The 14,719-nt window shown below is 44.5% G+C and overlaps 1 protein-coding gene across 8 annotated transcripts in view; it reads right to left on the reverse strand.

Annotated features, from left to right (window-relative positions):
• Positions 1-14,719, reverse strand: part of SPEN (spen family transcriptional repressor) — a 65,086-nt gene that overhangs the window by 21,868 nt on the left and 28,499 nt on the right. For 4 of the 8 annotated variants that reach the window (XM_041419414.1, XM_041419413.1, XM_041419411.1 and 1 more), the window contains exon 4: positions 959-1,119. In XM_041419414.1, the coding sequence (XP_041275348.1) occupies positions 959-1,119 (161 nt within the window). Of the gene's footprint in view, positions 1-958; positions 1,120-2,293; positions 2,338-12,018; positions 12,113-14,719 lie in introns of those variants that run through there. The other 4 variants (XM_041419417.1, XM_041419418.1, XM_041419415.1 and 1 more) reach the window with 4 other exon arrangements.

Here is a 14,719-nt window from a genome sequence, read left to right on the forward strand (position 1 = left end):
CTACATACATGAAGTTTTACATGGCTAAAGCTGGCAGTGGATGGCTTTTGCTTCTAAGAGACACCCAGCTCCAGGAGAAGAAGAAATAACAGGGATACTCAATTAAAAATCCCACCAGAATACTGTGCACAGCTGGGACGAGGTGTCTGGAGTGGAGGCTGGAGTCACACAGCGTTCAGTTCAGTCAATTCAGAAATATAACCAGGCAGATTTATCAGATTTTGCAGAATCTGACCAAGTCCCACACAATCTTTCTGGGATTCGTGGGATATTGACCTCAGCTTTGTGTCCTTTCAAGGAATATGACAGGCATTAAATCTACAGGAAGATACCAATACATGAGGTACTCTGTTCACAAGATTCACAGATATTATTTTAGCTCAGCCAGTGCTTTTGCATCCATGAATTCTGTTAAAACTGTTTCACAACTGATGCCATGCTGGTTTTTCCTGTGGGATCTCTCCCATGCTCAGCACAGGGAACAGGGAGCAATCATGGGCATCCCTCAGCACTTGGTTTCCTGGGTTATTTTCCATGCAATATGCATTGCCTTTACAAATATGCTCAGGGGTGTTTTAAAGCACTCAAACTGCAACAGAAAACCCTCAACTTTTTGGATTAAAAAAGAAATTGAAGCAGGGTGAGATAAAATAATCAAAGTTCTATGTTAAAAATGGAGATGTGTTAGTTTTTTCCCTGGGAAAGCCCACATTACTGTTGGAAGCACCAGCTCCAGGAGCTGGAAATGCCCAGCACTTGGAGCTGGGACCAGCAGGGTTTCTCACAGATGGTCACTAATTAAGCAATCTTCCCACTGTCACAGCAGAACTGAGGCAGAAGCAGGGAGAGGATCCCGTCCTCGGAGGCAGCACGTGGCTGCCGTGTGTCAAAGACTCGGTACAGGTTATCCCACCAGTCCCACCCCCCTTTTCCATTCCCCTTTCCAGAGTGAATTTACCTGTTGAGCGCACTGGAAGATTTTGCACCTTGATCCCAAAACTCTTCCTGGGCTCATCCTTCTCCAGCGACGGGAGCAGCTGGGACGCGGGCGCGGGCACGGCCGTCGACTGCACCGAGCGCGCCGGGGACTCGTCACTCGAGCTGCTGCTGGAGTCACTGCTGGGAACGGCACCGAGGGAAGGACAGGTGAGTGCATGGGGCAAGGTCACCCAGGAAATGGTTATCTTATTAGAAAAGCAAAATTCCAGAGTTTCTGCTCGTCCACATGCCTTCCTCCCTTTTGTGCCCGGTTCTGTTTCTGTGCTGCCACCCGCTTTTCACACAGATTTAACTGTCTTCCTACCAACATTCCCCTCCAAAGGAGACAGGCAGGGAAGTGGAATGCGGGTAAAATGTCAGCAAGATCCTCTTACCCCCCCTGACAATGGCAGAGATTTAATTAAGTGTAATGCAATGTTGGACCAGCTCAGGAGCTGTGCAGGGAAAGTGGAGAATTACAGGGAGGATGCAGAGGTCTGACAATGCCTCAAAACCCCTCCAAGCACTCTCATGTACAGGAAAGAAATATTGTGCTCTCAGGCATCTTCCCTGAAAAGATCTGTACTCCAAAGAGACCAGGTGTGAAAATCATGCCAAGCATTTTGGTCAACTGCTCGGGAACAACCTGGATAGATGGGAATGTCCATGTCCCTGTCCCAGCCCACGGCCCAGGGTGGAACAAGATGATCTTTAACATCCCTTCCAGCTCAAACCATTCTAGGATTCTTTATGAACCAGCAAACACTATTTCCAGGCTCAGCCTCAACCTCCAACTTCAGATATGAAGAATTCAGACCCAGGAACACCTTTTATAAACAATAATTACAGCAGAAGAGGATTTGCATATTAGATCACAGAGGGAGTCAATCTAACCCACAGACTCAGGATCATTTGATGCTTCGAGGAGAGGCAGAAATACAGAGTATATAATGTTATTAAAGCTTGCCCAGTGGGGACACGTCATCCTGCTTCAGTGGCTCATTTCTTCCCCGAGGCACGAGGGCTCAGAACAGCGCTAAAAATAATTTTGTCTGACATAACCCCGGAGACTTTCATTCTCCATTACACGAGCAGCCTTCGAAAAAATTCTGCTGGAATTTTAACTCGGAGGCTGGAGGGGGGGGAGATGTGCCACGTACTAAAATAACCCTGTCAGTCTGAAATTTGCTGCTTGATTGAATTTTTACATTCCTCTCCACACCGTATTAGAAAAACGATACGCGAGTTTATCTTTTTCTTATCTTAAATATTTCATACCCTTCTTACAAACCTTCTTGCCATTAAACCACTTAACTTTTCCATTTCTTTTCTCAAGGAAACCATTTCAGGCTTCTAGTAATTTCCAAGATTTGATTTTGTGAGCTCTTCTACTGCTTTTTTGTGGGTGTTTTTCTTCAAATGTTCAAAAAACCTGGTTTTCTTTCTGAACATCTTGGTGTAACCGAGGACCGTGGCACGTTCCCAAAAGCCCTTGGGCTCTGTCCCCATTATATTTGGAGGCGCAGAAGGGAAGACAATCTCTGTCCCAAAATACTTACAAACCATCTAGAAGGATATAAAAAACAGGCCAGACCAAAATAAAACACAACAAAAAGGGTCAAAAATGCAGAAGTAATAATAAACACGAGAAACTCTGCTGCTGGTCTCACCCTCTCATTACAACCCTCCCATCCCATCCAGCCACTTCACACGTTGGTGCCTTTCCCACACATTCTGCTCCTACTCCTCCGGCCCCGGAGGAGGAAGTTCAGCATCACTTTGGGAGAGGAGTGAAAATAAAGCCATGCCAGGAATGGAGTGAAAAACTGAGCCCTTCCCCCTGCCCTGCTCTTCCCCAGGGCAGCTGCCCTGCACCACCCAACCTCTCACTTCATGGATAATAAATAACATTTCCCTTCCCAGCTACAGTCCCTTGTGCTTTCCAGCAAGGAATCTCCCACCATCAGGATGTCCCTTCACAACCTCATTTATCTGCTAAATTGGTAAACTGCCTTTACTTCTGTCTCACCTGTGCACCCTCCTTTTGTGTCCTCTTCATTAATGAACTATTTAAAAACTGAAAGTGAAGAGTGGAGCATTTCTGTCTCATCTTTATTTCATTTCCTCTGCCTTTCCACTAAATCACCAAACTGAAGTTCTTCTCTGCAGCATTTTGGGAGAAAAACAAACCCAACTCCACAGGAACAAGCCCTCAGTGTTCGCCAGGGGTAACATCAGCCGTCACCTGCTACTGGGCAATAAACTGGCAAAGAATAGAGAAACTTCTTTAAACACACAAATATAGGGCAGAGAATGTGTGTGGGGAGAGACTGAAAATAATTCTCAAGCTGACAGCAGCTTCACGTGGTTCAGCAGTCCCTGGGGAAGGCTAAAATAGGACTTTAGGGCTGCAGAACCCTCTGCCCTGTGCCCATTTCCACCTTCCCTTCTCACATCTTGATGCTCCCAAAGCCTTTAGAATTCCAGTGTGCCGAGATCGTAACTCTCGAGCAAGAGGCAGCGCTGAATTTATTTGAGCAGTGCTTTAGAATGAATACAGGCTATTTTTACAGTTTGGGAGTTTTTTATGAGGATATTAAAAATATGGAACATACTGTTAAAATCACAGCATTCCAGTAGAGAAAAAATATTATCTCGGGATGATACCGTTAGATATCCAAGTGATGACACAGCAGTGGACAGGGTGATAAATTCCACAAAGGAGCCTGAATTCTGTGCAACTTTGGGAAACAAGGATCATACTGGTAACCTCCATTTCCACAGGGAGTTTTAAGGATATGCGTCCCTTAGCAAAGCAAGACTTTCTGAGACATTCCAGAAAAAAAAAAAAAGTCATTATTTCCTAACTATTTTTAGACAAGAAAAGAAATGATTGCAAGAACAATCCCCTCTTTCTTTAGGGAAATCCCCATCACTTTTCCAACTGAAGAAACATGGATATAATAATTCAAAAGTAAGTCAAAGGTTTGATGTTCTGTGAATGGGAGAATGATGGAAGAGTTAATTATAGCTGCTGTGTCACCCAGTTATAGCTCACAGCACAATCAAAATAAAGCATCTGACAGGGAATTATGTGGAGTCTTGAGCAGCAAAATACAACTCTTTTTCAGCTTTAAAAATATACAGATCTGAAGCCTGAAAGCTGCTCAAGGACAAGTTCCCAGAATATTAAAATGAGAATATGGCTTTGCTTTCCCCTGTGAGTAATTTTGAAAACAACCACCCGCTGCCAATGCAGAAATTAAGTTATTAAAAATTCTTCTGGCAAAAGTGGGTTAATAAAGCTTTTACAATGAGCTAGGGAAATTTTAACACGGGAACATAATAGGATAAAACAACAGCTCTGATAATCTCCTTCTTAAAAGTATTCCAAGTATCAATAGGTTTCACGGCAGGTCAGAAATGGCACAAAAATAGCTCTGCAACTTCATTTTGGGCTTCCGCTAGCAGCAGTAAACCCGGGGTGATTTTTTCCAGAAGCAGAGCGTGCTCTGGCACTCAGCCTTTTCCCAACACGGGAGAACCTGCTCTTCCACATCGCTGTGAAGTCAGCGGAGCAGAATGCCAGCACGCCGAGGAACTAATCTCCAGAGCTGTCACAACACACGCGCGGCGCCGGGAGGGAGCTGGGAACCAACGCTCCTCCGCGCTGCTCCCGGAACGAGGCATCACTGGGGAACAGTCTGAGTATTTATCCAGCATTTCAGATGCTCTTTTGTCCAGCCCAGACACTTCTAAAATCAGTTTCACTCTATGGCACCACAGCACTGAAGAAAAATTATTTTTGCGTTTTACTGTCGGCAAAATCAGATGGGAAAATTGAGCAGTAATAGAGATTGTTCTTAATTAAACAAGGGGTGGACATAAAATCTTTCTCTTACACATGCACTTTACTACAGGTGTGGTTTACAAATCCTTTTAAAACACTTATCTGCATTCCATAACTACCTATGAGTACATAAGGATATGTGTTCTTATACTATTTATGTGTCCATTTTTCATCAATCATGATAAAATCTATTAACAACTTACAATATTTATCTATGTATCTATTTTCCATTAATCAAGATTAAATTTATTCGTAACCCAATCTAAATTTTATCCACATGGGCTGATTCCCAAAGATTTAACATGTAATAATCCAGCCATGGGATTCAGACTCAAATACATCTGGTTTCATGGAATATCCTGTGTTGGAAGGGACCCACAAGGACGATGGGGCCCCATTCCTGGTGTCAGAACACTGCAGGTCATTCAGCACACAGAATTTTCCTTTGCTCAGTTCTAAATGCAAAGATGACATTTCAAATCCTGGTATCCCACAAACCACTCCTCGTTTCCAGAGAAATTTCTCATTTTCAGGCAATTACAGTTTGCAGGCCTAGTGGCGATGAAGTTACGCTGGGTTTACGTGTGAGAAATGAAAGCGCTGAGCGGAGAACACAAAGCCAGCTGTCCTTTGTTCCCACAAAAGGAGATAAAAGAGAGGCTCCAAGCCCCTGGATGGAATGGGAGACCCGCTGCTTCCCGTCAATGGCAGCGGCGCTGAATCAAGGGATCTCACAACCTGCCTGCACCCTCCTGCAATTTTAAAATGTGCCACAATTGTCATTTCTGCCCGTTGATTTATTTGAGAGCGGTGAGTCAGCTGCAGGCTGGGGGCTCCCCACGAGCGGCAGGCAGGAAACAAAGCTGGAAACACGGCTGGAAACACAGCAGCCGCCATGGAGGATAAAGCAGAGGGAAGCTTCAACGTCCTGCCGGAGCTGAGCTGCCAATGTGGGTTTAAAAAAGCAAAACAAAACCAACCTGCTGTTGCCCAGAAAACCAACCGGTGACTGCCCAGTCTCTCTGGAAGTGTCCAAGCCCAGGTGGGACAGGGCTTGGAGCAACCGGAGGTAGGGGTGGAATGAGATGGGTTTCAAGGTGCCTTCCAACCCAAACCATTCCATGATTCTAACCTCTGTTGTGGGAGCAAGTTAAAAACAAAGCCACCTAAAACCAGTTTAAAACCTTTGCATTTTTCATGCCGAATTTCAGCTGTGAAAAATGTAAAAATTAATACTTCGACTTTTTTTTTATAGCTGCCTTCAAAAACTGTTTCACCAGACCTGGTAAAGCATCCAGGATTTTTTTATTTTTACAGGAAATATGCAGAATGATCACTTTTTCCCTGCCAAAATTAACTTGAAATCGGGAACTCTGCCTGGCTCAGCTCGACTCAACACCCTGTCAGAATAATCTCCGAGTGGAGATTATCTCTTAGAAAGATCTACTGAGGACGGGCTCCAATCCCTGCTGACAGCGGGTTATTCTCACGGCTGATGTCAGCAGCAGATTCCCAAGCCGGGTCAGGAAATCCAAAGTTAACGTACAGTCATCTCTGAACGGAAGCAACAGGAACCCTCGGGTTTTCTCCCTGTCCCTCCCTTTCCAGATCTGAGTTAAGTCACTGTAGATGAGCTCCATGCACAGAACACCAGCAGTGACAGTGCTGTATGATCCTAAGACACAAATCCTTGGGATACTTTATAGGCTTTGGGAAAAAAACCTGCTGGTTAGATTTCCTCAACCTGGGAAAACAGCCCTAGAAAATTGCTCCAAGTTTCCTGAATGTACTGGTGTGTTATTTGGGAATAAAATTAATTAAAAAGACCTGATTACTGCCAGCCAACACCCACAAAAATTTGATGGCAACTGCTTAAAATAAAAGCTTTAAAAATGCACTGTATTCTATTCTAGCAATGGACTAAAGGATCTTTGCCTGTGAAACACTTTGACTTCTGGATGGAAAATTATACATTAGATCAATATATGCACAGGGCTATTACAGATTGGTATTTCTGACCTACTGATAACTATTACATGAACCTAAGAAGATATTTAACCAGAATTTTACCTGTTCTCTACATACACGTAAGTCAAAAATGCACATCAAATCACACTTTCCTTCCTAAGGACACAAAACTCCCGACACCACCCTGTTCATCCAACAATCCAGGTGGCTCTTCTGCCACACTCAAGCAGGAATCATAGAATCCCAGAAAGGGACCAAAAGAGACCCTAGAGATCATCTCATTCCAACACCCTGCCATGGGCAGGAATAACCACCATGAAAATTACAGAGGTCTGGGCACACAGACCTTAACTCCTTATCACAGCTGATTCCAACACTGACCTAAATATCCAAGCAGGCAGCAGGCAGTTGTTCTGTGCACATGAAGTGTCCCACACTAGAGCATTTGTATGGGAAAAAAAACATTTCACACACCTGCGGAAATAAATACAAGGGGTTTTTCCCTCCTTCAAAGGAGTTGCTGAACCTGAAGTTGAAGATGTCAGAAAACCCAGTCCAGCCTCTGAGGTTGGTTTGTATGAAGAGATCAAGAGGAAACGAGCCGTCACCGCATTTTGCCAACTGCAGGCGAGTGCTGAAGGGGCTCAGCCCACACAGGGAAACCACGAAGAACCTGAACCCTGCTCCTCCATGTGCAAACAAAGCTTTCCACTGGAAATATGGATATAAGAGGAAGGGCAGAGAAAGCCACCTAAACATTCCCTCAGTGTAATTACCCTGTGCCCATCACCCCGGCCTCGGCCCCTCTGGAGCGAAGCTCGCCGGGATGTGATTCTGTGACATTCTTGGCACCCGTTCAAGCCGCTGAGAACTTGCCACCCAAGGAACTTTGGTTTGTGCATGTCACACACTCTGCAGTATTTAACAGCACTCAGCTATGATACAACAATCCACCGAGAGGGGGGAAAGGCCAGTGCTGCACGGAAACAGAAACGGCTACAAAAAGCATGCAACAGATAAAACCAGCATTTACAGCTCTAGAGAGAGATCATTAAATACTGTAGACTAATGAAACAAGGACATCCTCCTTCCCTTAACTTCTTCTGCTTTACCACGCCCAGAGAGAAGACTACAATGATCCCCTGCTGGGCTGGAATCCTAAAACCAAAGAAATTAAATTAAATTATGTTTAAGGGCCCTGGGAAAGCAACACAACCATGACAACTCAATGTCCTTTACATGGCAAACTAACACACACTGTTGCTGTATTTATTTCAGTCTTGGACCAGCAAGATTTTGAACACACGGCCTCCAGGTACTATTTACCATATATTTATCCCAAGTCAAGTGAGTGGCTTATTAACATTCCATTTGCATTTCTGTGACAGGCCGTGTATAAATATATATAAATATATTTACGTCAGTTATTTTATCCTTATGTCTGACACCTGATCTTTGATGAAAGTCTGAAATGAATCATGGAGAAAATGGAGATGTTGCTCAGAAGGACAGACTACTCCCACCCCCAGAACCACCTTCCCCTGCAGCCCTCAGAGTTTCCAGACAGCCTTGGGCTCCTTTTAATTCTTCCCTGCAACTAAATAACCCATTATGATTGCTAAAAATATGTATGTTTATATTAATCGCTGTCTGGCTGAGGACACTGTGCCCAACCCACAGTCGGTGTTGCCACCTCCTCGCTCCTTGACCTACGTCTCCCTGTCCTTGGGCCTGAACTTCGTACAGCCAAGAATTAAAAACACTAACCTGGGCGTAAAAGTGTTGCTTACAAACACACTGGCCTATCTCTGCAGCAAAGAGCTGACTCAGCACTGACAACAGCTTCCCGCTGCTGGGAAGAAGCTGCTCAATCCCTGCGCTCCCCACGCTGGCTGGTGGCTCAGATGTGGATGGGTTTGGTGTTGAATTTGGGAGCAGCTGGAGTTAACCTGCCTGCCCAGCCAATGCCTCTTTGAACCATGGATGCTCCCTGGGAACAGTGGGATTGCTCATGCTCCAAAAGAAACCCTGGGAAGCTGGAGGAAATGCTTTGTCAGCAAATGGCCACGGTGACGGAGCTCGGTGCTGGGAAAGATAAAAGTCATCGAGGCCTTGAGGGTGAAGTACAAAGCAGCTCTTCAGCTCTGCTTTCCCACAATTAAACTTCCACCAATGCAAAGAGGGAAGAAAGAGGGTGGGTGTGAGAATGGGTGAGCAGGATGAGCCTCTGTTTAACATCACCTGAACAGAGCAAAGCCCTGGGTCAAGATCCCTCGTGAGAAGTCCCGCTGTAGCCACCCAGAATTCCCACCTCCTCCAGCCATGCTCCAAATTATTCCAAGCACTGCCAGCACATGCCTGAGGAAGAGCTGCTGCTCCAGGTGTGGATCAGCCAAAAGCTGGCCAAAAGTAGAGTAATTGTGTTAAAGGGAAGAGCTTTTGCCACCTCTCTGCTGACAATCTAAATTAGTATTTTGTAACTGACACGGCAGAGCTTTGGAAATCTTTGGAAAATGAATGAAATCTTTGGAAAAAAGCTGTATTTTAGTACCAGATTCATGGGAGCTGTCTTAACATCCTCTGCAGATGTAAAAGAAAGGTATGAAGAGGCCAAGGCTTTGCCCAAGGTCATTCCATGAATCACGGAGGGAACAGCCTGAGGAATTTGACCTCCTGGCTCATGGGTGGCCAAGTCTTTCCAAAATACCAAGAAAGCAATACAGAATCATTTAAGCTGGGAGAGAGCTCCATGATCATCAAGCCCAACATTTAAAGGCAGTTTCTTCAACAACAGCACTGCTTTCATGAAGGGACCTACTCGGCATCCTTGGAAAAAACACCAAACTCTACTCCAAGTGCTGCCTATGAGCCAGGAGAGTGAAATGCCATTGAAAACGCAACCACCACTGCATCCAAGCAGGCTACTACGCATTTACTCAAGAAGCAAAAAAGTAACCTCTTTTGCCTTAAGAGCCCTGTCAAATGAATTCCTGGGAATAAACATTTCTAAGTACAATTTTAAAACCATTTGGCATTGACTAAGTGTTGAGCACTGGGCATCTTTCAGAAGAAAAGCCTTTTTCAGACATATGCTAAAACAAAAAAAAACCCTAGCACTGATTCACCTCCAGCTTACTGCAGTTACTTTTTAACATAAAGCTGTCAGAAGATGACGGCAAACAGCCCCATAGAATTAATTCTGTCTTCATGCTTTAGAAAAGCATCACACCTTGCCTTAAAAAAGCCAAGCCAGGCACTATTTGCATGCACTGCCTCCTCCCAACCCAAGGCACTGGGTTTTTTTAGCAATACACAAAACACCATTTGTTGAAATTCCTGATTTGGAGCAGTTTTGAAATGGTGCATCCTCTCCTATAAACAGAATTGTTCCTGGGATGGGAGCTGCAATGGAAGGCATGCCAAGATACACAGCTGAGCTACAATGCCGCTTAAGTAAATTTGGGAACATGCAAAGCTTAATATAGAAATTCCCTTTATGGCAGATAACGCCATGGAAGTTTAGTACTTCTAAAAATGGTCACTATTGTCCAAAGAGAGAAATCCAAATGGAAATGGACAGAGCAACCCTAGCTCTCCATTCAAAATAAATCCATTTATCAAGGGTGTTTTTCAAAGAGAATTTCTACTCCCTTACATCTTAGAATAATAAAATACTCCTTCTGATCTAAGATTCTAATAGAATCTTCTACAGCCTTTCATAGAAACACCAAAGAGATGAAGGGAAGAATAATTTTGGAGGCTTTTTTTTTAATGCCCCCTTTTAGACCAACAACAGTGACTGGAGGAATCACAGGAGAGCTCTGCAAAACCAGAATGGGAGCTGCTGTTCTGGAGTAAAGGACTACTTAAAATGGAAGGCCTGGGAAAAAAAAAGTAATTTCTGTGATCTCAGGCAGCATAAATTATAGAGAGAAGACATTTGATGAGTTCTATGCTAAGGATTAATTTGCCATTTAAAAATGCAGGGAACAGATGGATCTCTTGGCTAGGACTATATTTGGGAATTACTTCATTTTGCTGCCCACATGCAAATAAAAATACAACTAAAAGTAGAACTTTTTGTGAGCTTTCACATGGGTAGAAAACACTGAAGTAATGAAAATAAAACCAAAAAGAAAATGTCTGTATGAAATAGGTGAAGTGCCACAGTACCTGTTGTGGATCTGCAGTAGGTTGGGGGAGAGAATGTGATTTTACTTTGTTGAACAACTATGGAGAGTAATGCCAGACTTAAAGAGCAAATTTAAGAGAAAAAAAACTCCAAAACCAACCCAGCAAAATCTGTATCATATGACAGCGTTTGCCACTGAAGAGTAACTTCTGAGAAAGCACCTTGCTGTAACTTAATTCCATGGAATTTGTTAGGATTTAACGATTACATCTCCACACATGGTCAGAAGTCCAGGGATTCTCTTTCCCAAAAGCCTGGGCCAGTTCCATCGCACTCACCAGGGATCACAAAGCATGGGTGAGAACTTAATTTGTGAGAAAAACGCGTAAGTAGGGGAAAATGCAGAAGAAAATGCCTTACACCTCCCTGGACTGAGTACAGCCCTGGCCTCCACCCCGCATGGCAGCGGCTGGCGAAGGAGGAGCAGCGCGAGGCAATCCCGCTGGCACAGTGAAAGGACGGGATGGAAGAAAAGTCCTCTGAGGAATTCCCACAGGCAAAGCCTGTGTGCTTCCCTTACGGGAGCCAGTGCTTTCAAACCCCCAAACCATGGCAGCCACACGTACAGAGTAATTAAGCACCTTCCTTTTTTCCATGTGATTTCTCAGAGTTCAAGGGAAACTGCATATTAAAAAGCAAACCCAACATCAACTCCTGAGACAGCTGTTAGATACCATCTCTGTTTCTCCTCTAGCAACACAATAAGCGTTTCTTCTCCCTCTCTCCATCTCAAAAACAAACAAACAAACTGAAAATTTCACCCAGCAAAACCCCGACCTGTGCAGGACGTCCTCGGCGTATTCCCAGACTCCGGAACCAGGATAAGCACAGCTCCACGCGCGTTTGGAAAACGAAGAGGAATAGAAAATCTGTACTAACCCGACAGCTTCCTTTCTGTGACTATTCATCCTTCACAATCCAACAGGACACACCAGCCAGTAAACAAACATGGAAGGGAGGGACCAACTTCAAAGCAAGTGTGTAAATCTTACATAATTTGAGGGTTTGAGATCTTGCAGCAACCTCTTACCCAACGAGGTGTCAGATGATCCAAGGAGGTCAGACCTGTAGCAGCCACAGTAAGTAGGACACTCTGCATCTCACTCAGCCCAGCGCGGCACCGTTTGTCCACAGGGACCTGGGGCCGGGCATTCTTGGGAATTCACTTTCAGGAGGAGAACAGTGCCTTTCTTTCACGCGTTATCATGCCAGAATAGCTCTCTGCTCTCTAACGGATGAAAGATAATAAATACGTGAATGCCCTTAGAGCCGGGATCTGCTGGAGATGTGTCTCAATTATTCTTGATTTTTAAACTGTTTGATGAAGTTCTCACATTTTTGCCCAGGTATAAAACCGACGATTTCTGGACACCTGCAGACACAACACCCCACAACCATGGAAGAAATGAGGACACGGGCCTGGAAACCACTTCCCTCTCATAGAAAGGAATTCTCTAGAAGGTATTTTTCCTGCCATCCTGGATTTCCAAGTGTCTTCTAGCCAAAACCATCGCTTTGAGCTAAATAAAGTAACAAAGCACTGAAGCCCAGACATTCCTCAAAGAGAAGGAACTAGAAGACTCCACATCTCGCTTCTCCACGCAGCAGAGTGCACTCATGGCTGGAAGGACCAGGAAACAAAGGAACAGGTCCCCTACCTTTGTTATGAGCCTCTTGCGAGGAGGGATCACAGCGAAGTCCTGTTTCTTAATGCCAAAGCTATTTTTGTTCTTATATTAAGCACTTAATGAATAATCATTCAAAGACTTTATTCACATGACATCTACACAGCGCACGTCTCCCTGCTCCTCCTTTGGGAAACTCAGCTTCCCTTCAAGAATTAAACAAAATGTGGACCACATCCCAACACATATAAATTTTTTCTCCTCTACAGAACACATTGAAGCCCTCATCTCTCTCCCAAGCCTGTGATTTTCCACTCAAGAGCCATGCTGCCTTCTCCTCTCTGAGCAGCATTAGGAGCTGACCGCAAGGATCTGCAGTGGGATCCCTAATCTGCTGCTAAGAAGCTTTTGCACTTAAACCTTTGATGCCATCATTAGTGGTTTCGGCACTCGCGACGTCACAGCCAGACTGCGCTCGACGCTGGGATGATGAGGGCAAAGCTAAGCACATCAGGTACATGGTTAATTCAATGGGCAAAGATTAGGGGATGATACTATTTTTTTTTTCCCCAATAAGGCTTATTTACTATTAATTCCCATCCCTGTGACCTTATTTAAGTACAGCATGTTCCACCCGAGACTGTTTGTAAAGTTAACGCCCAAGTTGCATTGCCTCGAGGAGCCCTGTTCTCCCAGACCTCAGGTTTTATGGGGAAGGTTCTCCTTCTGCATCCATGCCTCTGGCAGCGCCAGAAACATCCTCTCTGGGGAAAAAAAACAGCAACAAAAGAAAAACCAACAAATCACTGTATTTGCAAGTCCAAAGGGACCTGGTGTCTAGGCTTTAATTGGAACACATATGGCTGAGCACAGGCAGTGGCTGGATTTTTCCTTTGATCACTGTAATGACTGGTATTTTTTCAAGAAGCATTCAATACAGCCTTCCTCTTCTGCTATTCATCCCTTCACGTGAATATTTATCAGAAATTATTAAACTGCCCTTTATTGCAAAGGTCTGTGTGACGGGGATGCTCTCCCCCAGCTCTGGTGCCTGTGGTGCCTGTGTCTCCACCACCACTGCAGATAAGCACTTCCAGACTACAATCCTCTAATCTATTTTAGCCATGATTCACATCTGAGCTGTGTGTCGCCCAAAGAAAGGCGAATCTGGACCGCTTGTGCGGAGGGAGGCAGCCACCACAGCCCACGGCACCACACGTTTCCCTGTTTTCCTTGGCTTTCTCGGGGCTGGTTTCCCCTTGCTCTCCCAGCGTGCAGCAGGAAGAGAACACATTTCTCTTCCTGCCTCCAGGATCCCTCAGACTAAGCCTGGCTTCTGAGCAGTAACACGGGCAGCTTCAACTTCCCTGACCTCAGCTAATTCTTTCCTTCCCTCAGCCTACTCAAGATGATTAAGCAAAATACTTGGAAGGAAATCAAAGCCTTAAAAATGCAATTAGAAGTGACCATTTTGTTAATACGCACACGCACAACCCCAAAGTCAAACCCAATCCAACAGCACCTGACCTTTGGGAAAAGAGCAATTTTTAGCAGCTCCCACGGACTTAAGGAACAGCCCAAAGTCTCCCACAACGCTGGTGGGAGCAGTGCTGTCCACATAGCTCAGATTTTTCCCACTATTCCTAAAACAGGAGGTTAGGAAGACATGAAATTGCAAATTCTCACACCAGACACTGGCTCCCCCAGACCTACAGCTGTCCAGGGGTGACTTAAAAATATCATTTTTAACACACATCCTTCCACACACCCAGATCTTTCTCCTCCAGCTGAGGAAAAGGCAAGTTCACCGGAGGGTCTGGAATCAGCTGCCACAAATCCTCATATTCTCCAGCAAAGATTCTAATCTCATTGCAAGAAACCTTTAAAGCACAGAAATAATAATAATCTCTTTAACAACAATAAAGTCATTTGACATCATCAAAATAGTTATCAAAGTAATAAAACAGAAACATTTTTCTAGGGCAATTTTCACTTCACCCATCCACAACATATTTTTAAGACTTCTTTCCTGAAATTAATTTGAAAAGAGATTTTTTTTTTCCTCTGCCTGTAAAGAATCAAATGCACTTTGAGAAAGCAGCAGTT

The sequence above is a fragment of the Onychostruthus taczanowskii genome, unplaced genomic scaffold (assembly GCF_017590055.1).
Source record: "Onychostruthus taczanowskii isolate IOZ18803 unplaced genomic scaffold, ASM1759005v1 scaffold61, whole genome shotgun sequence".
NCBI classification, from domain to species: domain Eukaryota; kingdom Metazoa; phylum Chordata; class Aves; order Passeriformes; family Passeridae; genus Onychostruthus; species Onychostruthus taczanowskii.